This window comes from Podarcis liolepis (assembly GCF_965112155.1).
Source record: "Podarcis liolepis genome assembly, chromosome: 1".
In the NCBI taxonomy this organism is placed as follows: domain Eukaryota; kingdom Metazoa; phylum Chordata; class Lepidosauria; order Squamata; family Lacertidae; genus Podarcis; species Podarcis liolepis.
In genome coordinates, this window is record NC_139554.1 from 95,786,457 (window position 1) to 95,810,884 (window position 24,428).

Genomic DNA, 24,428 nt, shown 5'->3' on the forward strand with positions numbered 1-24,428 from the left:
CTGTTGTGTTGGGTGCATATTTTAAAAGCATATCTACTGGAGAGTGTGTGAAAATCAGAAAGATACAAGCCTGCCGAGCTGTAACTCGACAATTGGTGCCCCGTGTGACTGCCTTCGAACTTCACGTTGTTTTTCAGCACTCACCAACACGTCGTTCATCCACGTAGTGGATCCCTGGTGAGTGCTCCCGTTCTGGACTACGTTAAGGACTTATCAGCACTTATCTCCGCCCGGACAGGGCAAAAAGGCGCCTCTCTCTCATCCTCCTACGGATCCCTCGGTAAGTGCTCCCTGCTCTTTTTGCAACTCTTGCAATCATGGGAAAGTCTCTCTCTGCACCACAGAAAAAATTTTATAAAGACCTTAAATTCCTTTTGGCCAGTAACAACCTTGCTGTTCGGAAAGCTGACCTTAAGTCCCTTATAATAGCCCTGGACACTCACTGCCCGTGGTTCCCCCAGGACGGAAATTGGCAGTTAGATGATTGGAAAAAAATTGGACACTTCTTTCAAAATCATCCCCAAATTGATGTCAAGGTTTTGCATGCCTGGAGTAACGTCTACAAAGCTATGTCGTGCTTAACTCCTTCAAACATTCTTCTGGCTGCCGGAACAGCTTCTTCAAACGCCCCCCCGGTTCCCGCTTTGCCTGCCTCAAACCTTCCTCCTAAACCGCCGGACATTCTCTCTCCGGCTCATCCTGTCACTCCCCTGCATTCTTCAAATTCTGCAGCACCCCCCGTTCTTCCACCTCCTCCGCCCAAGGCATCTTCTACCACTCCTCTCCAAGAATCTCTCCGTGCCGCTGCACCATTGTTGGGTTTTGACTGTACAACTCCTAATCTCTTCCCTGTGATTGCTCCTGCCGCGCCAGGGGGAGGCCCAGCCCGGCACGAACAGTTTGATTTGAGATTCATAAAGGAACTGCATTCCTCTGTCAAGGACAATGGTTTACAATCTCCTTACACCCTGGGCTTGTTTGGCACTATTTTTCAACAAAATTTGATACCAGAGGATGTTAAGCTGTTGGCCCGCACTGTAATGCAGCCTCATCAAATGATTTTGTTTATACAAGCTTGGCACTGGGCCTGCCAACGTCGTGTTGATGGAATTCGGAATAATCTTAATAATGTTGCATTGGCTAATCATCAGGCTGCTTTGGCTGCTTTGGCTGCTGGTGCCGCCCCACCCCCAGCCCCCGTCATGTTAACCCAAGCTGATGTCCTCGATGGGTTAACGGGTGGAGGCAATTTTCTTACTGTTGCCCAACAGCTAACTCTGGATCCTCAATATTGGGAGGCCACCACGGCTGCTGCCCAAGAGGCTTTGGCCTCTGTCCCTGATGACAAAACTGAGCGCGATGGCCGATGGGGGAGTGTCAGACAAGGTCCTACAGAGCCCTATGGACAATTTGTCGATCGCTTGTATAACACCCTTAAACGGCAAGTTCAGGACGTAGCAGCCCAGGAAGTGATAGTACGCCAGCTTGCTTTCGATAATGCTAATGAGGACTGTAAACAAGTTCTACGGCCATTGGTGGCAACTCCCAATATAGCCATTGCAGATATGCTTAAAGCCTGCCAATCGGTGGGGACTGAGATGCATAAAGCTCGCTTGCTAGCCGCAGCTCTATCCTCCACTGTATCCAACAATCCTGCAAAGGATAAAACCTGCTTTGGATGTGGCAAAGTGGGCCATTTTCGTGCACAGTGCAGATCTAATACAGAGCAATGTCGTCCTAGCAAAAAATGCCCCATTTGCAAAAAAGGTTTCCACTGGGCCAATCAGTGTCGCTCTGCCACGCCTCAGCAGAACCAGCAAAATCAGCCGACGGGAAACCGGCAGTCGGGCCCACCCCGGGCCCAGGCTCAACAATAGGGGATCCAGTGCATTCTCCAGCCATCCCACCTCCGGCTTTACCTCGCCTCCTTTTAATTCAGGACTTATACCTACCAGTCCCCTTTGTACCACATCAAGCCAGGGTGTCAATAGGGGCTGGTTTTTCTTCTTCAGCACAATGCCTTGTTTTTCCACTGTCAGAGGTTTTACAGCAAGGGATCCACCTTGTTCCAGATATTTTACATGGATTACAACGAAATGACCCCTATGTGACTGTATTTTCTGATCGCGAGGCACGTTTGCAATCAGGTTCTCCTATAGCAAAACTTATATGCGTCCCAAAGCCAACCCAGGACCATGACCCCCTTGTTGCTGCTACCTTCCCAGTCACAGAGAAGCGTCCAAAGATCCAGATGACCCTTGGGGGTCGCACGATTGAAGGGGTCTTGGACACGGGGGCTGACTGTTCTGTGATCGCTATCAAGGATTGGCCCTCTGCCTGGCCACTAGAGCCAGCTTCTTCTGTTATTGGCGTTGGTGGCGCTGCAGCTGCCCAGCGCAGCAGGAACCCTATTTTGATTCAAGGCTCACAAGGCTTTGAAATGACTATCTTACCACTGGTTCTGGACATTCCCGTCTCCCTTTGGGGGCGAGACCTGCTTGCTGCAGCGGAAACTACAATTTCTACAAATTTATGCTAAGGGCTGCCCCTGCCATGCCCCGGACTGCGCTTTCTCTCTGCTGGACCACAGACACCCCAGTATGGGTGGATCAGTGGCCTTTGCCTAGACAGAAGCTTGCAGTGGCAGCCCAGTTAATTGCGGAACAACTTGAACTGGGGCATATTGAACCTTCTACCAGCCCATGGAATACGCCTATTTTTGTCATCAGAAAAAAGGCATCTGGGAAATACCGTCTGTTGCACGATTTACGAAGGGTTAACAACCAATTGCACCCTATGGGGACCTTGCAACCTGGCATTCTAAATCCCAACATGTTGCCACAAGACCATCAGCTTGCAGTCATCGATCTCAAGGACTGTTTTTTCTCTATCCCTTTGGCACCACAAGACAGACAGCGTTTTGCATTCACTTTGCCGGTCCTGAACAACTCCAAGCCAACCCAGCGCTTTCAATGGACGGTTCTCCCACAAGGTATGAAAAATTCTCCGACCTTATGCCAGTATTTTGTGGATAAGGCGCTTCAGCCATTCCGTGAGCGCCACCTAGCGGTCATCTGTTGTCATTACATGGATGATATTTTAATTTCATCATCACACATCCCTGACGCTCTTATAGAGGACCTAATCCATACTCTGATGCAAGCAGGATTGACAGTGGCTAAAGAAAAAATCCAGCGGACCTTACCTATTACGTATCTGGGACACAAGCTGACAGCATCTGCAGCCATTCCAGTTATGCCTCAACTACAGTTTCCTGGTCATCTTAGACTGGTAGATTTACAACAAATCCTTGGACAGCTGAATTGGATAAAGAGTTATTTGGACCTGCCCACCTCTACCTTGTCTCCACTATTTTCTGCCCTTAAAGGACATAAGGATCCAGCAGACAAGATCACAGTCACCTCTGCAATGGAAGACGCTCTAACCACTGTGAACAACCATCTCCGCAGGTGTATGGTGGACAGGATTCCTTCTCTTTCCATGGCACAATTATCACTTGCAGTATTTGCCACCCCGCTCCTTCCAACAGCTATATTGTACACCACAGGCCAAAAGCCTGGGACTGTGTCTATTGTGGAGTGGCTTCATTTGCCTCATACTCCTCCACGGAACGTGTATGCTACACCCAACAGCGTCATGGACCTTGTTGTTAAAGGCCGACATCGAGCCCTTGCCCTCTCTGGAATGGACTTACAGTCAGTATACCTGCCCTTCTCACAGGAAGAATTTCAGCATCTGATGATGACAGCCGTTTCTACCCAAATAGCTTTTGCTGATTTCTTGGGAAATATCTTTCACACTCCTCCTAAAGACCCTCGTTTGTCTTTCCTTACAGGGCTACGTTATGTCTTGCAAACTGCTTTGTCCCCTTTACCCTTACCCTCCGCCCTTACTGTGTTCACTGATGGTACCAAATCCAGAGGGGTGGTGGTGTGGGAAGAGGAGGGGGGATGGAAAAGTTTGTATACTACTGAGCAGTCCTCAGCACAACGTGCTGAATTGGCAGCTGTAATTTTGGCATTTCAACAGTTTGCTAATATCCCTTTCAATCTCATTGTGGATTCTCAGTATGTATATAATCTTTTGAATGTCTTACCATTGTCTTATATCACTCCTGCTATTGACAAAAATTTGTTTACATTGTTTTCCACTTTGCAGAACTTGGTACAAGCTAGAACTTGTCAGTTTTATGTTGCCCATCTCAGATCTCACACTGGCCACCCTGGGTATTTGGCAGAAGGTAATGCCCGGGCAGACCATGCTTTGAAAACTGGTATTTTTTCATTGTTTTCAGACCCATTTGAAAGTCATTCTGTATTTCATCAAAATGCTAAAGTTCTGGCAAAATCTTTTTCGTTGCCCATTTCTCAAGCTCGAGACATTGTGTCACAGTGCGCGGTATGCGCTAAATCTCCCTCAGTCATTCCTTTTGATGCAGTCAACCCTAGAGGCCTGCATCCTCTGGCAATCTGGCAAATGGATGTCACCCACACGCCTTCTTTGGCTCCATTTTCTAGGGTACATCTCACTGTGGACACTGCCTCTGGCTATATCTGGGCCTCTCCGCTCAAAGGAGAGACCACTCGACATGTTATCCAACATTTAATGCGCTGTTTTGCTGTTATGGGAAAACCCCATACCTTAAAAACTGACAATGGCCCTGCGTACACTTCTCAGGCCTTTTCTGATTTTTGTTCTTTGTGGGATATAAGGTTGACTCATGGCATTCCTTTTAATTCTACAGGGCAGGCGATAGTCGAGCGTTCTCATTTGACCTTTAAGACCCTTCTCAACAAGCAATTGGGAGGTCGATCGCCTACTGTATCTGAAATACCTAATGCTGTACATCAAGTATTGTTTACTCTAAATCATCTTTTGTATCCCCACAATAAGGATTTTACGCCTGCTGAACTTCATTTCCGGAAGGAAGAAGTATTGCAACGCCCTTTAGTGTCTTACAGGTTGCTTCCAGATCCACAGTGGAAGGGTCCAACTTCCTTGATTTCCTGGGGTCGAGGATTTGCGGCAATTGACGTAGACGGAGTTCCCCGATGGGTTCCAGCCCGCTGCGTTCGACCTTGGCGCTCTTCTGTTGCCTCGTCTTCGCCCAAGGAGACACCAGCGCCTTGAAACCGTATTTTACGCTGTTTGCCGATGATGACCTCTCACCTGACCTCAACCCGCATTGCAGTTGGAGACATCGCCATATTGATGTGCCCTGGATAAAGTCACCTTCCACAGCTGTTCCAGTGTTTCCTGGCACGTTGAAAGGCCATCTTCAACCCTATCGCGTTGGCCCCCCTTCCCCCTGGGAAGCCACCGTTTCTACCACTTATCGTTACAGTTTTGCCGCCTCTTGTCTGGGAAATGAACCTGGCTTTGAAGGATGCCCTCGTCAGACCGGCATCGCCTGGGTTTTGCCCCCCAATAGCGACCATCCCATCTGTGTCGCCACGTTTCGTTGGGCTTGGATTTTCGGCTCAGCAGTGCACGGAGCAGTACATGAGGCCTATTTACAGCAAATGGGCTCCTGTATCTGCAGAAATGGCTGTGTGGCTTCTCCTGGATTGTGGTTTTTACATGCCAATAATCGAGCCACGAAATATCACGCAGGTTGCTCGGAAACAGCTATTGGAATAATTCACCATTCTCACCCTTATTGCCCCCCCGAGCAACCAATTTGGCATCGTCCTGAGTGGCCCCACAATTCCACTTCAAACGGGTGGAGCCTCTCCGGGAACTTTGTAAAGCGCCGCTTTCGTCGTGCTGCTCTCTTGCAGAAGACCAGGAGGCCTGAACTTTATCATCAGATTTGGACTAACAATACTTACGTTAGAGATATTAATCATTTTGCTTCTATGCTTAACCTTTCTGATTGTTGGATGTGTATGCATATCCCTCCTCAATCAAAAAGATCTGGCATTTTATTACATGGTATTCCTATAAATGCTTCATATAAGATTAGCAATAATATGAAAGACAATCGCATAAGTTTACCTCCTGTATCTCTTTCGCTTGTAGAATTAGCTCCGTATTGTTTTCATTTTAATCACAATAGCAAAAAATTTTTAGGTCATTATCCATATTGTAATTGGACATATGAATATATTAATGGATCTTCTTGTTTTCTAAATGTTACAACCATGAGTGGTAGGCCAAAGGTCTTAATTAATAATGTCACAACCTACATGACCTATGAACAACAAGCTGCGTGTAGAGACTTTTATATTTGGTTCGACTGGATGAGAAAGAGCAGCAGAACTACATGTTTGCTTCAATCTGACTTATGGTTATTTTGTGGCACACATGCCTACAAAGAAATTCCCTCTGCCTTTTCTGGTACCTGCACGTTAGGCATAGTGGTACCCTTGGTGTATAAAATAGATAAGCTCCCAGCGGTCCGTTTGCGTAACAGAAGGGAAGTACAATCACCTATTTCTCAATATACAGGGACAGCCATTTCTAGGTCCCTTCTGCCTTCTTTAGGCGCAGCCATGAATTACCGTGATTTGCATAAATTGGCAAACTGGACAGAAAATTTGTTTAATTCCACCATTTTGGCTTTAAAAATGATTAACAAAGAAATATCAGAAATAAGAAATGTAGTTCTTCAACATCATTATGCTTTAGATGTGATCCTTGCTTCTAAAGGTGGAATTTGTGCCTTAATTTATTCTCATTGCTGCATGTATATAACTGATCAATCGACCAATATCTCTGCTACTATTGATCATATGGAACAAATGATAGCCCATAATCCTTTGAATCCACCTGAAGGTTTTGATCCATGGGAGTGGTTGTCTTCTTGGTTACCCAATGGAGTATGGTTAAGAAAGGTATTATTGATTGTAATTGCATGTGTTGCTGGATTCGTCGTGGTGTGTTGTTGCATTCAATGCATACCCTCTTTGATTTCCCAATGCACTGCATGGTGGTACCGACCACGGCCCACCACAGGGGTTACAAGAGGAATTTATGTTGCAAAGTGTAGACGCTTAGGCAATGAAGTGTACGATTTGGACTAATGGTCCCTCTTTTCCTCTAATAATATAAATAAGAAAAGGGGACATGTGGGAAAATGATTGCTTGTACATGAGAGCATGAGCAAAGTTCTTATTGTTACAGGGTGATCTCATAGCTAGAAGCATCCTTGGAGCATGAATAGCGCGTGAACAGCTCGTGCTGTCCTATATGATTGGCTAACGTAGCATGGCCTGATCGCTCGCACGGTTTACGAAGGTCTTTATCTGCTGGCTAGAACAAATTGCTTGATTTGTATTTTTTGTATCCTTACTTGGCTTGTATCTTTCTGATTTTCACACAATAAAAGCTGTGCTGCATTAGCCCTAGGAGCTGCCATGTTTCCCTAGGAGCAGCCATAATTCGGAACCTATCATGGTGTGAGACTGATTTTTCTCTGGATGCCGAGCTGTAACTCGACAGGAGAGATCACTTTTAGATGTTTGACAGCAATTATCCAGTAATTCTTTAAGTAACCACTCAGGCTTTTATTTACTATGAATAACCCCTAGAGTTGTTAAAAGAAGCCCTTTAAGTCTGCAGGCATTTGACAGTAGTTCTAGGGGGCTTGCCAGTGATTAAGCAAAGAATGGAGTAATCCAAAGCAGCTACTTACTGGAAATACAGCAGTTAGGAAGTGTCCGAAATGATTAATAGAGAGCAATTCTAGCTGGGCGGACTCTGATATATGCCACTAAAGCTTACATCACTCTTATGAGCCTTTGTAAAATGTTATTAAAAGATGACTAAATTATATAGCTGCAACATACAGACATCTCAAATGGTATTTGTCATTCATTGCTCACTGCTATTAGTTCTATGGCATCCCCCTGTTGGTTTATCACAGTAGATACAGATATTGCTTTTCAATCAACAACAATACATGAATATTGCATGGGGTACTGAAAGCCAAGTTCCAAGGGAAGGAAGACAAGCCTGATGTGAAGAAAGGAAGGAAGGAGGGGGGAAATGGCTCAAGTCAAAATTAATGGCATGGGCTTCCATTAACCCTCATTTTCAGTTCTTAAACTGATATCATTTTTGAAACCTTACTGTAATATGGAAATTTTGTTTTTCATCAGGCTGCAGCCAATTTGTCAGGTTCAAAAGATGGCATAAATATTAGATCATTCTGGGAGAATTAATTTGCAAACCTATGAATACTTACTTGGAAGTAAGCCCCACTGAACTTTATGGGCTTTACTTCAGAGTAGACCTTGTATAGGCCAAGCCTCTCAGTTTAGAAAGGAACCGGACTAAACTCTCTTTTTTGGGAAGAGAATAAATAGGAATCTTTAAAACATATCAATAATTTCATAAATTGAGACTGGTATTTTATTTTAAGTATATTTAACCTTCCTTTCCCACAAGAACATAGGGTGCTTTAGAGGAAAACAACAACATCCCTTCAACAAGTATAAAAGTAATAAAATAAATACAATTAAATATTTATTTGTGACAAAGAAATGAGTGAGCTCTAGCAGCAAACTGGGCACCAATGAGCAGCATGCACCAGTATGCTGCTCATTCATTTCAATTCACAGTTGATGTTTAATTATGGTTCAACGATATGTGTGGAACTGGGCCACTTTCAAGCAATATTTAAAAGCTGCAATTCTAAATGTTCTCCACTAGGTAAGCAAGGTAGCAGAACTCAGCAAGGTTGTACACTTTTGTGACCTCTTCAAATAGCTGATTTGTTGTGTAAAAGATTGTTTTGATAGAAGGCTTTTGCATTTTGTGTGTGTGGGGGGGTAAAAAATCATTAAAACAACAACAACAAAAACGATGATATTGGGACATTCCTCCTGACTCAGTCCCATAAAACACTACAACCCACATCCATAGATGTGAACACACATTAGCAGAGTAAACGAAAAGCAAGATTGTGCTGGATATGTAGTATGAGTCTTTATTTACAGCAAAGAAAACAAAAGCATCATGAGGAGAAGTGAGCTGCGTCTTCTCACACAGACAGTTCCCTCAGAAGAGAGAGAGAGAACAAAGAGCGGAAGCTTCTCAGACTGACTTCCGTTCCCATACACATAACAGTACAGAAAAGTAAACACAGGATCATATGACCCAGCAATGGGAGAATGAAATACTAACATTAGATATCCACCCCAAATATCTCTCCGATATATCCTATGAGTGGTTGGTGGTTTATGTGGTGTGCTTTCTGTGCTAACATACATAATAAAAGGGGAAACCACTCCCTCCACCCAAGTATCTGATTCTCTGGTGGTCTTGTGCAGTTTTATCAGTTTCTCAGCAAGTGCAATGTTCCATAATTGCTGACACCACCTGCCTAGGTTAAGTTCCTATAAGAAACCATCAGTTTTGCTTTGCTTTGCCTGTTGGCATGCATTTGAGGAGAGTAATGCTGCAAGACCATGTTGTGTACTATTATCATGCTACTGACTCCAGCATTCAAATTAGCTGAGAAACTCAGTTCTGAGTTCATAATGAGGAATGGAAGGAGAAAGAAATATCTAGAGGCCCTTCCATATGTTCAGGTTTTTTGTTTGGAATAAAGGCACGTTCATTGCACACTGTCTGCATGTCCTCTCTCAAAGCTGCTGTTCTGTAGAGAAGAAATGCCATTTCTCTAGCCCTAAAACCTGCAATATTTTGAATGGACGGGCTATTACTGTCTGGAATGCTGTTGTTTAAATGCTATTGGATATTGTTTGTGATTCTGATCAGCACAGAATAAGTCAACCCATTTGCATACCTGCATGATATAGTTGTGTGTCTATATCTAGATCTGTATGCGTGTCTGTATATTAAACTATTCTCAGGGAATGTGCTCCTTGAATTTTAAGGTTTCAGAATGAAAGGAATAGCATAGCAACAAGATGTACATGCATGGACACAAGCATGAGCACACATGTGTATCATGTGTACTATTTATTGAATAATTTATACTATTTCTAAAACATAATTACTTAGGAGCTGTATGTCCTCTCCTTCAATAGCAGAAATACATCCAGAGGCATGTGGCTGTTGACCATGTGATGTAGCATGTTGGAATGCATAGCTCTTTGTTGTAGGATAGCTATCAATCCTGCAACAAGGCAGGTATTCCACCCCCACCCCCCGCCACTGCTTCCATGCCCACTGCCCAATAATATTCTTTTTTGGCCTGGTGCCAGTATATAATAAGGCCTGCTGTTCTCTCACATGAACCTTAGTTTGTTTTGATAAATTGCAAGACTGAACAATATCCTCCACCAACCTCTTTTCATTCACATTGTTTACCCTCCTTACATTACTGGATTCCTGATTTGTATTAAAATGAAGGGCATTATGACCAGAGGCCTAACTCATTTACTCGCAAATGTTCTGGGACCTGTAAATCCTATCAGCAACATTGGATCCCACTATTCTTCAAATCCCATTGCCCCTGATTATTAGAGATACATGAAGGTCCCTAGGCTCTTCTTGGGCTTAACTGGAAATAAACAGATTTGTTTCCCCCAAAACTGGAAACAAGTTTCTTGAGACAATCTGAGAGTGTCATGAAATGAAAGGATCCCTTCCACATGAGCCCCAAGGCATTCTTTCCATCCTTCCCATTATTAACTTGAAAGAGGAGATGGTGGCAGTAGCAGCAGGGGGAAAAGTTTCCTTCCTCCCTCCCTCTCTTCCTCCACTTTTTGACACTGTTAGAAACAGCACATCAAGACTGATAGAGCACTTGGGAAGCCAAAAACTCTGTCCAAAAACTCAAGGGGAAGCAAGGGGAAAAACCTCTTCACCTTCTACCAATCTCTGCCACCATCCCCATTTGCAGGCAAGTAAATAGAAAGGTAGGGACGCGGGTGGTGCTGTGGGTAAAACCTCAGTGCCTAGGACTTGCCGATCGTATGGTCGGCGGTTCGAATCCCCGCGGCGGGGTCAGCTCCCGTCTTTTGGTCCCAGCTTCTGCCCACCTAGCAGTTCGAAAGCACCCCTAAGTGCAAGTAGATAAATAGGTACCGCTTTATAGCGGGAGGGTAAATGGCGTTTCCGTGTGCTGCACTGGTGCTGGCTCACCAGAGCAGCTTCGTCACACTGGCCACGTGACCCGGAAGTGTCTCCGGACAGCGCTGGCCCCCGGCATCTTAAGTGAGATGGGCGCACAACCCTAGAGTCGGACACGACTGGCCCGTACGGGCAGGGGTACCTTTACCTTTACCTAAAAAGAAAGGTGCAGAGAGTCTTTTGGAGGCTGGTACTAAGGAATTTGGGGGATGGCAGGAACAAGGGGAGGGACGTTTGGAACTCTTATTCATTCCAGATATTGATGCTATCTGAAAAAGTATTTTCAAGGAGGGTCTCTCCTTTGAGGTCACCGCTAGTTGATTTGTGAACCAGGATTGGTCAAACCTTTCCAGCATAGATGGTCAGGGTACCTGTCCCTTCCCCCTGCCAGGAGGAACTCTGGGACTTGTAGTTCTTGAAAGAGCATGCCACCTGAGGGGCATACTGTTTCTCAGCCTACTTAGCCCCATAATAACTTGTTCAATTTTTCTTTCTCTCTTTTGAAACACCCAATCAATAGCTCGCCGTTTAGAATGTTTCTTTTTCTGTTGAAAGATTATTTCTAATTAGATCCGGAAGACCACCAGTTTCTGATTATTACATGCGAGATAAAATTTTCATCCTCAGTTTATATTCAATTTCTTCTTCAGTGCTTTATGTGTGTGTGATGGTACTGTCACCTCTATTTTTTGCTTTCCATGGAATCCATCTTTTGCTGGCACCCACAGCCAAGAAATGAATACTGGTACCTCCTTTTTTTAAAAAAACCAAAAAAAGCACTGACTGTATCCATTCTCCCACGATCTTTAAGCATTCTTGAGTGATAACATATCTTTCTCTAGTATTGGCAGAGGGGTTCGTGAAATATTATGAAAGACACACTATCCTAACAGCAGAAGAGCAAAGTTGAAGGAGGGTTGTTAGGACTATGTATTAAAAAAACCAAGAAATAAATACTCATTGATAGTGCAAACCTATAATTGTGTGGAAGAATAAATTGTGCACAACCCACAGGTTCTCTAGGATTTTGAAACCTATAACTATAGCCCAGCTATTGACTTTCAGTGCTCTGAAAAAGAGAGAGGAAAACAAAAGCAGCAAAGATTGGCCAAATCTGAAGCAGAAAGAATCATACAACGTGCCACTGAAGAAATACAAAATGGTTCGGCAGTTCATTTTCGATGCTGTACACAATTCTCATTAATGCAAGCTATGTAACATATTCCCCACTCATCATGCCGAGAACATAACTCTCATATTAGTATATCAGTAATTTCCTATTCCTTTCTTCATAATATTTAACTGCGTAATGCAGAGCATATCAATGTTATAAATGAAGAAGGTACATTTCGGCTATAAAGAAGAAAAAAACCAATTCCCTGAAATACGTTAGCATTATTCATGTAATTTAACTCGGCTGATCAGGTTCTCCTTTTGGAGTCAAAATATTTTTCCAATCCTGCATTATAAAAAAGGAGGGGGTATGTTTTTGAGCAGTACTTCTTCCCAACTTCTCTTATCTTGATTGAGTCAATGCCATGTTTATTGCATTCAATTTAGTTTTTATCTCTTTCTTTTATTAGTAATGACGTTTGTACTGTTATAACAATTACACTGTCTTACAAACTTCCTAAGTAATATTTGTCATTTGTTGCTTTGAATGCTCTATTCAGTCCTGTGTTGGATTCACTGTATCAGTTTATTATAATCCACTCCTAGGCAACAATAGGAATGTGAAGGGACATAAAACGTCAATTTCATTTCTACAGCTTCAAGACTGAAGAGGTCATGATGACAAATGGAAGAAACTTTACTGTACTTTAGGCGATGCTGCAAGTTGCAGTCACTGCATCTGTCATTTTTTGACAAATGGCTATGAATGTCACACAATTAAAGTGAACCAGGGATCAACATTTTCCTTTTTTCCAACATATATTCCTTAATCCACCTACTAGAAAGACCAATTACATATGGTTAGTTGACATAGCATCCTTTCAAACCTCTAATTTGTTCTACGGTATTTTGTTTGGAAGTGAAGGAATCTTTAAGGATGCACCACTATTTTTGAGGTTAATTAAACCCTGAAAGTAAGAAATGCTGATACCTTTATGAGGCACATATGTTTGGCCTTTTTCAGCCCATTCAGCAAATGGCTTACTGAATTATACCAAAGAGAAACATGCTGCTGTGTACATCAGTCAGGCATTGATAGTTGCAGTGTGCAAGAATTTTTAACAGACAACATCAACAGGAGTTGGTAATGTGAAAAGATTTCAGTAGGAAAGTCAAGATTTAGCAATGTACAAGTGCTCGGTCCTATTTGATTGTCCTATATGTCCACTCCTATTTAAACAAGAGGTTAAATTTAGCACACACAAAAAAGTAGGCTATTCCCATTGTGGATGATGATTACTGCTATTTGCTTACTTTATGACAACAACCCATGGCAACACAGATCAGTCTTTTTAACTAATGGGATTTACCTAGATCGCATATGTACTCAGCACAAAAAGATCACAAGAGCCCTGTTGGGACATGTCTTCTACATGCAGAACTCTACAAAATCTTTTAGAAACTTCTGTAGAACAATTTTGCCTCAATGTTCAAAATTTGGTGTTCTGCAAAGCTCCTGTACAAAAACAACCAAACAATTTATGGTCCAAATTGATAGATCAGTGTTCCGCTATCAGAAATCTCAAAAGTTGGCTTACTGGTGGAAACAATCTCTATCTGCTGCATTATCACCCCTAATAGATGCAGGATCTGCATGTACAGATGGGATGCTTACATGTCCATATTTCCCTTACTGGTTCGGAAGGACTATTAATAGTGAGGTCAAAAGATGAAATGCAGCCTGTTGAATTTTGTTTAGAGTTCTGCAGATTTACAATGTAGCATACCTTTCATCCATTCGGTACAAGGTAGGTGGGCACCCAACAGGGCTGCTTGTCCTATTTTCCAGGGAAAGTATGAGGAAGTTCCTTAATTCTTTACACATATATATTCTGACTGATTATTCTCACTCTGGATCTATGTACAGACCACAAAGTTAAAGGAATATGGGATTCAATATAATTTATTTCAGTGGTGGGAACAACGCACAACAATAGCACCAGCAATTCTTCCCTGACTTGCTTTTATTTTTATGCTAAAGTCCCACAAATTGATAGAAATCTGTGATTCCTACCCAGAGCAACATGCCTCTGCATATATGCAGCTTTAAATTTTATGTTGGGTTCTCCAGCTGTGAATGGATTCTATAGATCTTTTCTCCTTATCTGAAATATTTCTTCTCAGTACTGTGTTTCTGCTAGACTCGGTTCACAGGAGATGGCAAAGCATATTCATTTTTTACTTATGGTTTTATTATGCATTCCTCCTTTTGCAGCTTGCTTTTCATATGAGTTATCATATTTGGTTTCTTTTTCAGTTTGAGTACAAAAATCTATGATTTATGAAGAATGTCTAATTTAGCAACATATGTAAAGACATTAGTGCCTGCAACATGTTACGGTTTCTGCTCTAAAACTTCCATATCAATGAACACATCAATATAATGGAATTATCACTTTTTTCTAAACTAAATAGTTGTCACAGAGCAAGCTGGTCAGTTTTTCCAAAGTTTGTTTTGTTTTTCGTTGTTCTTATCTTTTGCTTCTGATGAGTGTCTTGGGTGGTGTGATAAAACAAACCACAGTTAAGGATGAGTGTTGGGTTTGTATGTTTACAGCAAGCCACAATTACAGCAAAACATGTTCATATGACAATAATAAACATGGCTTCACATTGTGTTTGTTGGCAGCAAACATACCATAGTTACCGGTAAGCTGCTGGACAGAGTTCATACATGACACTAACCCATGGTTTAATAATTTGATAAAGCATGGTTTAATGTTATATGTGAACCAGGTCAATTTCTGCACACCCCTGCAAGCCTTCATGCTATCCTAAAGCTATTCTTGGGGATTGCAGAGAGTGACATGTAATGTGGTATAAAGGTGCTGCTTCTGGAGGAGGAAAAACTGGTGATACTATTTACAGGGATCTTTGGATTCAAGCTGTGCTTGCAAAGTGCTTTGGAATGTTTCAAGGTGGTAAGCAGTATAAGTAGCACCAAATATAATCATCCTTTTGATAGGCCTAATTTGGATAACAGTTTGTGCTAATATGATACATCTGAAGTCTCACAAGCCCAATGAGACATGTTTATGCCATTAATTCCAAATCAATTCACTCAGTCAAAAAAAATAATCCCGAGTTTATCTGGGAATGAAGCCATTTCAATTCTGTTCAAAACCACAGCCAAATCAGCAGCATCTCCTTTCTTAGTGGAGTGTGTATGTTTTAAAAAAATCTGCTCATCTCTGCTAGCTAGTTCTTGAATTGCAAGGCACGGTAATATGAGTATCAAAACTCCTTAATGAATCATCTGCACAATACACAAAACCACTCTGCCGCACGAAGGGAAAAACAAAACAAATGGAAAGCTACATTTAGGTGAACGGAAGTCTCTTTGGCTAACTGAGACTTGCAGTGGAATTACTGACGTAATAAAAGAATGGAAGGCTTATATGATCTGAAGAGAAACCAGAGTCCTCAATGTAGTAACAAATAATGTAAGGTGAAAGGTTACTGGAACTTATGCCACTGCATTTTGGAAAGCACAGGTAGGCCAGCTGGCTGCCAGCACAGCCAGGGGATCAGACTAAGTATTTTAGGGTATACCCTCAGAAGTGAGGAAACATATACTTAAAATAGTAAATACAAATATGTTCTCCCCATTTCCTGAAACCTTCCTCAGGTTTCAAGTTTATTAAAACAAACATATGTCTCTTTGGTTTCAAGGGGTCTCTGGAAAATCCTATGAAAGCTAAACAGTCAATATTGCAACCGACTAAATGCTGTTATTTCACTAACACCAATGAAATATCCAGAAATTGCAGAAGAACATTGTTTAAAGTCATAGCCTCTTAGGATTCCATGTGTGCATGTGCATGTGCATGAAACAAAGGAATTTTTACTGTGGCAAACCAAGAAAATTATTGGACTTGCACATAAATTGTATTATTCTGCACTCCAAAAGCCACATTTTGTTGCTGAATTTGTGTACTTTGGACTGTAGCATAGTGCCAAGCAATATATTTTCCTCACTCTCTGTACCAGTGCTACATTGTGACCTTCCTTTATTGTTTCTATTAAAAAAAACCCCCACTTTTTAATGAGGTTGAACACTCTTCTACTGTAAAAGTGCAGGGGCATTAATGAAGCAATTTTTAAAAAGTGTTGAAGACCAGTAAGAGATGCCTGTTCTACTTCAGTACAGTAACAAAATATTATACTTTAAAAAACCCACCTGTAAGACTATTCTCTTCTGCAGGAAAGAACCTCCCCCCCCAATCTATATGGAAATGACACCATACCACTGGCGCATGATAGAGTAAATAAAATAGAGGTGTGTTCAGGTATGCTACCTGCATGGACATCCCTCAGAGGCAGGCACACAAGCCCTGCCTGCAATGTCCCCATGCACTGTGCCCTGCACAACAAGTCCCTGACCGCCTCTGTACTGAGCAGGGAAGATGTGCAAGGGACTTTTCATTGTATTTGCTTTAAGACAAGGAGAATGCCTTGCTCTATCTACTCAAGTGAATGTGAGTAGAAGCCTCCTGCAGCAGGCCTTTTGGGGCAACATGGGGAAGGTTAAGGACTAGCACCAGAACATCAGGGTTGGGGCTTACATGTGTGCTCTGTTCCTGTCCCCAAATGCCTGAACACACCTCATTATATTTCTGTCATCTGCAAAAGCCCACAGAGGGTACCTCGAAAACAAAGATTGGATCTGCTTTTTAAAAAACATTCTTCTCTCAATTTTGTAACACCACAATCAATAACAAAGCTGTTGTGTCAGAAAAAAAGATATCAATGGTGTGATAATTCTGATGTAAGGGCAATAATATGCACCCTTCAATTAACTTTAAATGCTTTTGCTTGAACTATGAGCGGAGCTGGTCACAATTCTCAACTATACCCTTGGGTTACAAAGCACATGCATGAACAAATCAATTGCTAAGAATTACAGACCATAAAAATTCAACAACATCAAACCAATTTGCCAACAAACCAACATTTTATATGTGGGAGGCACAGAGCTTAAGAATTTTTGAGGTCATGCAGGGTTGATATTTATATAGAGTAGATAACACTTCAAAGTAAGGAAAGACTCAGGCTATAGGAATTAAGCATGTGGGATACTAGAAAACATCTGCTCATTTTATCCATAAGGAATTATGAAGCTGAGACACACTATTATAGCAGACCTGGTGCTGGCTCCAAATTATTGTGGTCCTGGGGCAGGATGCCCCAAGTAAGCCCATTTCCTTGCTCTATTCAGTGTCCTGTGTTGCTTCCTTCCGGGCCCAATTCCAGATGCTGACATTGGTGATTAAAACCCTAAATGACTTAGACCCCAAACATCTGGAAGACTGCCTCCTTTCCTACAGATCATCTCAGATGTTAAGGCCAGTAGAAGGAGATTTTTTAGTAGTTCATTTGCTCTCAGACACATGGGAGATAGCAGCCCTGAAAAGGGTCCTCTCTAAGATAGCCCTTAAATCATGGAACTTCCTTGCCATGGCTGTGTGTCCACAATTTCTGTTGTGTAGCTCCTGCTATACACTGAAGAAGCACCTCTTTACCCTGGTTTTTGACACATTAGGTATTTTGGTTTGTAGGACCCACATCTTAGTCTTTGTTTAACCTTCACAGTACTACTTTTGCTGGAGACTGTTTTACTGGTTCTTAATTGCATAATTAGACCAGCTGTCCCTCTGCAATATGAGACCAGCTGGTTGTTGCCATAATGCTGGGGCCACTGACTGCCCTCCTGCTTAAACCTCAGTGTGCATGTGTGTCAGTGGGATGTAGTGACTTTTCTCCCCCCTGGAGAGAGGAAGAAGGTGGAGCAGGCAACCAACCTGGTCATGGCCCACTGCAAAGTACATAGCAGACTAGTAATAGACTGACTGATATTTCCCCCAACTGTATAATAAATAATACATTATATACAATCTTGGCTTCAGTACATTAGCTTCGCACTAATAATATGATATATATTGTGATTTATTATGCTACACTACAAAGTGCTGCCTGTTTTCTGGCAGGCTTCCTATGCTTTTTAACATGAGTTCAGCCATGCCTTCAGCTTCTCCTGACACTGAAGTGCAGTGATAGAAAGAAAAACGCTCCTGCTACACAGCAGCAAAATATGTAGGAACCCTGCCAAATAAAAAAACCAAACAGGGAATTGGACACCTTAGCAGAGGTTCCCTCCAAAAAGTCTTGTTAGGGAAGCAGTCTGAAATCACCATTTTATTATTTTATTCATGCTTTAAGATTCTATTTAATTGAGCCACCTTACACAGAGCCATGGCACACTGCTCTTTTGACAACAGAGTAAACTCATTCTGTCTATCGTGACACCTATGCTTCCTCCCACTAAACCTTCACATTTTTCTTCGAAGTGGGATTACAGGCGCATAACACTTTGTTTTAAACAGACCCCATTATAGATCTAAATTGCTTTATGGAAGGCGTGACTTTTTTTGCCTGTGCAAAATTTCAGGGGCAGTTTGCTTATCACAGGCACTGCTCCCGTTTAATACTAAAATAGGTAAATCCTATGTGTTTAATGAGCTTTCAAGAGTTTGCTGTCTTCGGGATGGTAAATATTAAAAACCAACCCTACATGCTGCTGCACAACAATGTGCTGGAGAAAAATTACCTACAACCCAACAATTGGTGTATTGCTCCCTCATCAGCCTCTCTCCCAAGCAGCACTGTTTTCTGATCCCTTCAACCAACATTTACCTAATGCTGCATTTACACATTCCAGAAATGTACCTCTGTATTTAAGCCATGCAAAACCAACAACCACCCCAGTTCATCATATCTGACATAGAACAAACCAAAGAGATTCATGCATTTGTAGCTTGAGATCTTAGATGCCACAAACCAAGGTTGTTGCTTTTCATAGCATTTATCTTCCTCAGATAATTGTGATTTCTAAGCATTTTAGCAGTGGAACATCTAGTTCCTTTCCTTTATTCTTTTTGGTGTAGTTGTATTGACATCATTCTTTAAAAACTAATAATAAAAAGTAAAGCTACTTTATGTTTTTCCACAAAAACGAAACACTTTTTAAAATGGCATTAATTCTGTTTTGGCTTGAGAGGTGTTAGGACTGTCTTTGATTGCACATATATTAAAAGTATCGATGTACCTTTTCTGTCTTTCCACTTCAATGTTTACTTTTTCGGTGATGGAACAACTAACTCTCTGTTCCACCTAGAAGTGTCCCTTCCTCAATTTCTCCCCCTCTGTATTATGCACATTGCCATGACTACTAAACTAGACTTGCCAGACATTGCTAGACACAAGGCTGATGGACATTTGTGAATGACAGACTTTCAGAGTTAAACACAGCACAAACCAGAGCCTGGTGTCTAAAGCAATCCAGTATTTACAGCCAACTCTAAGCAAGCTTACAGTAAAAACAGAGTGAGTAAAAGGGAAAACAGTAATCACATAAACAAGGCAACACAAACACTTTGACAAACACATTTTAGTTGGCTTCTAATTAAAAATAATAATTAATTTCCTGATTTTTAAAATAAAAAACCCCAGGTAGTTTTGCTTGGCCATAATTTTGGCAGGACACGTGAGGCTAAAAACTGAAAGAGCAAGGGCAGAAGAAACAGCAGCTGACAGTCGTTTTTCAAACATTGTATTAAGCCTAAGGAAAATGCCACACTGTAGAATATCAGGCCAGGAGTGGGAAGGCCCAGGTTCAAATTGCTGTGAAGCTCACTGGAAGACCTTGAGCCAGTCAGTAACCCAGTATGCACATAAAGCTACGCCAAACCATGACTTAGCATGGATAAGCAAATGTGCCAGCTCCTGGAACAATTATCATAGCTGCTGTGCTCCTCTCCCATGCCCTCCTGCTGCTGTGCTACCTGGTGCTAAGCTGTGTATAAGAAGGATGCAGGAGGTGATGCTAATTTCCTTGTCACTGCTCTCTCTGCTAGTTCACATGAAGATGCAAGTGAGCCAGAGGTGATAGGATGGCAGCAGCTGTGGGGCATTACAAAGATGCTCACAGCAGCTGCAGAAAAAGGCAGGATGCTGAAACATCAGGGAGAGGTTCCTGGGCATAATTAAAGAGAGAAGAGAGAGTGCATTTGAAGAGTTTATAGGATATGGAGAGGCTACAGAGCAATGAAAGTGAAACCAGGAGAGAAAGAGTTGGATTACCAGGAGGGATAAAAGTATATAGAAAGGAAGCAGGCCTCAGTTAGCAAGCCCCGTGGAGAAAAAGGAAGAAGCGCAAAGGCAAGGAAAGAAAGCACAACATGAGACTGTGGTTAGGGACTGTCGGGAAGAAGGTACAGGTCCTGCAATGAAAAAGGCATGTATGCACAACTGGCAAAGGTCCCTTCCGAAGTCTCCAACAGGAAGAGACAACCAGGTGCTCTAAGGATCTTTGGGTTTGTAACTTGTGCTGCTTCAGACAAACCACAAGCAGTAAGCCAAGAACAAACCTTGGTTACAGATCATGGAGTGAGACAAACTATGTCTTAGCCCCTGGTAACACAGCAGCAGCTGCATTAGGAGAAGAGCACAGTGGCTGCGATCTTAGTTCTGGGAACTGGCCTGTTTGTTCATTCATGTTATGCCATGGTTTGGCTTGGTGTTACGTGTGAACTGGGTCCTGCATTTCAGTTTAACCTACCTAACAGGAAAGCTGTGAGGATAAAACTGGAGGAGGGAAAGAGAATTGTGTACTCTGTCTTGAGCTCCTTGGAGGAAAGGCAGAGGATACATTAATTATATAAACAGGCTCAGAGCATGTGGCTCTTAAAACCTTGGCTATATGTAACTGCATTTCTGTAATCTGTTCGTTGTTTTAAAAAATAAACCAAGTGACTCTGGGTCTTAATGGAGGTTTCAGTTGTGAACGCACGTTCTCTCTGCATATATTTTAAAGAGCAGTGCTGTTTATAGTCATAGCGCATTGTTTGATGCACTGTGGTTTATTGCAAAATGGCTCAAAGCAGCTATAAGCAACCTTCCAAATTTCTGCTTGTAAAAACCGACAACACTGAACGCCAGCCGATCTTTAATGTTCGGCATTCGCAGGATGTTGCTACGAAAGTCGCTGCCACATATATATATGTAACTTGCCTCAAGGAAAGAAAATGCTTAAAAGTTCCTTTTACTCTTCCCTGCAGTCCATGTGACATTTTCAATCTGGACATCCATAAATAGTAATGATGCGTGCAGAAAAAGAAAGCAAACCAGACATATCCCTCAAGAAAGAAGAGAGGTAATAGCATCAAAGAAAGCGAGAAAACTCACACTAGGGATCTTTTTGCTCTTGCCATCTTTAGTGGAAGTTCCATTCAGCTGCTCAATAAAACTGTAATGTGCTAATTGTTCAGGTCCATCCTCTCCATAATGGCCACAGAGACTGTGCTGGTATATATCCAAGATAGACATGGGCCTCCCCATAAAGGACTTTCTCACACTATTTTCTTCTTGCTCAGCTAAGGACAGATTTGAAATAAGAATAAAAAGCACACACGCTTTGTACATTTCTTTGAGAAAAAAGCCTACACACTGCTTGGCATGCTGTGTGTTTGTTCAATGTGAAAAATGGCGCAAGACAAGTGGAAACATTAGGGCTAAGGCTATAACATCCAAAATGATTCCCCATCCAATGTTATGAATGGCATGGTGTAATTTAAACTCACAAAAGCAAGGTGATTCTGGGTTACAATTCAAGCTAATGATTCATGCTTTTTAAAAAAAGAAAAAAGAAAAAGGAATAAAGAAAGGAAAGTATATGAGATAAGCGTTTCTATTTTAAATAGTAGGTAATTTCCTTGAAGTGAAATTGCTAATTTCACTTTAATTTAGTGTTTTGGGTGTTAGTTTAGCTTAAATCTCTATCTTAATCGTAGTGGCTCATCTGCCCTACATACCTTGAGGATATGCCTAGTTTCTAGTTTTCAACATTCTTTTCTTCCTGCCAATTACATTTTTAGTTGGTCATCTTGCTAATCTTAAATGCTTAAGTGAGGGAGGCACAGAGAGAGAGAGAGAGAGACTGGCTGCTGAGTTTATACCTCATTTTTATGGCCATCATGAATTTCACTATCTACATTAAATAATGTGCTATTCTTACATATCAATTCTCTATTTACTGAAGAAGAAGAAGAAAATCATTCAGTTTTAGCATTTAGAAATGAAATCTAGTAAAGTTGAATGAGAGTATTTTTAAAAACCTATTTAGGGGAAGGTCCTCTGGTTCCTGGGATGATGTCCTGGGATCCAAAGGTGTTTTTTTTAATATCCCCCTCTCCATAAAAAGAGGAGGAGAAACACAGCTGGAGCAGGAGGTCTAAACTCAGAGGCCTCCTTATTGCCAATGGGGAAACCTCCACATTGTTCTTCCTACATTCTTGCTGCTCCAGTGACCACGAGGGCAAAAGTAAGATTTTCTGATAGTGTGTTGGGGCTGCTGTCAATGTATACTGTTTTCTGGGGGTTCTTTCGGGGGGGGGGCTGTTGATGCAAGGTCCCCTAAAAGAAAAAACCCTGTCCCTTCCACATACACACAGAGCTTCTTCCTTGGCATTGTCAACCCAGGTTCTGTCAACTCATCCACTCAATCACACACACACCCCTCACCAAATCTAGTAGAATTGTTCTGCCCAAAGCTTCATTTTTATAGATTTTAGTTTACCTAATTGTGCAAGTTCCATTCATATATTAGTAAGTAGGTTTAAATCTTGAATTTCTACTTGGGAGAGTAGACATTATCTGGCCCAGCTCGAAGATTATGCAGCCTGGTCCTAACCATTAGTATTTTTTTTCTCTTTTAAAAGCTGTTTCCTCTAAATTCAGTGAGACCTGCTGGTAAGTATGTTTAGTATAGCAGACTCCTGATGTACCATGTCTTCCCAAATGTGTTAAAATACTACCAATGAACAAGGATTATGGTTACTATGAAGACAAAGACATACATTTTGGTCAGAGACAAGAGTCTGTCACTACAGGCCTGATTCAGTGATCTGCTGAAACACAGTAATCTCTAAACGAGTCACCATATGTGCCTAACCTTCCATGCACTTATTACAGCTGTCAATCACAACAGCTGCTCCGGGCACTCCTGGTCCTTCCAGCCCCCTCTTTGCCCCACACAACAAGCAACGAGAGCCATGTGGCCCAAACACCCTCCCAGCAGTTGCTCATTTTAATTTCAGCCATCAGAGAAGGAAAAGGGAAGTGGTGCTTTGAGGCTGTTTTGTTTTCTTTTTTCTCTGGCTTGGCTGCTTGTCCCTGCTCATAATTGCAGAGGCTAGTAGCTGAGCTAGAAAGAGAAAAGGGAATGGGTGGGGGGAGAGAGAGAACAGCCCAGCAGCCTAATTTCCTTCTTCCGCTCTGGTTGATGGAATGAAAGTGAGGTGCTGCCAAGGAAGGTGAGTGACCAGAGGCAGCAGGAACAGCTTCTGAGCTTGCAGCAAAGCACTATAATTTTTGACTGGGAGCTTGAAGGGATATTGCAGGAAGATTCAAATGTATGTGGCATGAAAAATGCCCACAGAATTATTCCCATCCAAATATCTCTTTTGGGTTTACTAAAATATCATTTGCAGAGCAACAATGTGATGATGTTAGCCAGCCATTCTCCTTAAAAACAACGGAGTCTTGGGGCACCTGAAAGAACATGGTGCTACAAAACTATTTTGTCGCTTTTGCTTCAACACACTAATATGGCTACTGCTCTGGAAACCATTTTTATGTGTTGTTTTTTACTGGAGTATTTCAGGATTTTCTTCAGACTCTTTTGCATTTGCAGTCTGCTGCAAGTTTTCAGTTCATGTCTCTTTCCCCCCCCCCCCCCCAATTATGGGGTAATAATGTGCACAAGCGTGTATGTGCATTGATTAAATCACAGCACAAATAAGGAGCACGGCTTCAATCACACAGTCACTTCAGCATTTATTTATTTTTGCACTGCAATTTAATGAATGTATAGAGATGCTCTAACAGAGAAAGGAAATCGTATCAGATAACCACTCCTTTTTGCACCTTGTTTAAAATAATGTACATGTGCACATCAGTAACATGTACTGGATGTTTTGGATAATTGGGAAATTAATTTTAGAGACTTTACAGTTTAAACTAGAAAATCACACAGCAGAGCTAGCCTGCAGATAGTTGTTCATTGTTACATAAACTTGTTTTAGGGATGGCATTTGCACCCCTACTCTGCCTGAAAGCACTCAGAACCATTT

At 42.0% G+C, this 24,428-nt stretch overlaps 1 protein-coding gene across 14 annotated transcripts in view; it reads right to left on the reverse strand.

The window, feature by feature from the left end:
- The window catches only part of NCKAP5 (NCK associated protein 5), a 629,163-nt gene that overhangs the window by 29,225 nt on the left and 575,510 nt on the right, over nucleotides 1-24,428 (reverse strand). For 13 of the 14 annotated variants that reach the window (XM_083487645.1, XM_083487648.1, XM_083487647.1 and 10 more), the window contains one exon: nucleotides 21,484-21,671. The exons of the other annotated variant lie outside the window; for it this stretch is intronic. In XM_083487645.1, coding sequence (XP_083343771.1) covers nucleotides 21,484-21,671 — 188 coding nt within the window. The remainder of the gene's footprint in view (nucleotides 1-21,483; nucleotides 21,672-24,428) is intronic. 14 annotated transcript variants of the gene reach the window in all.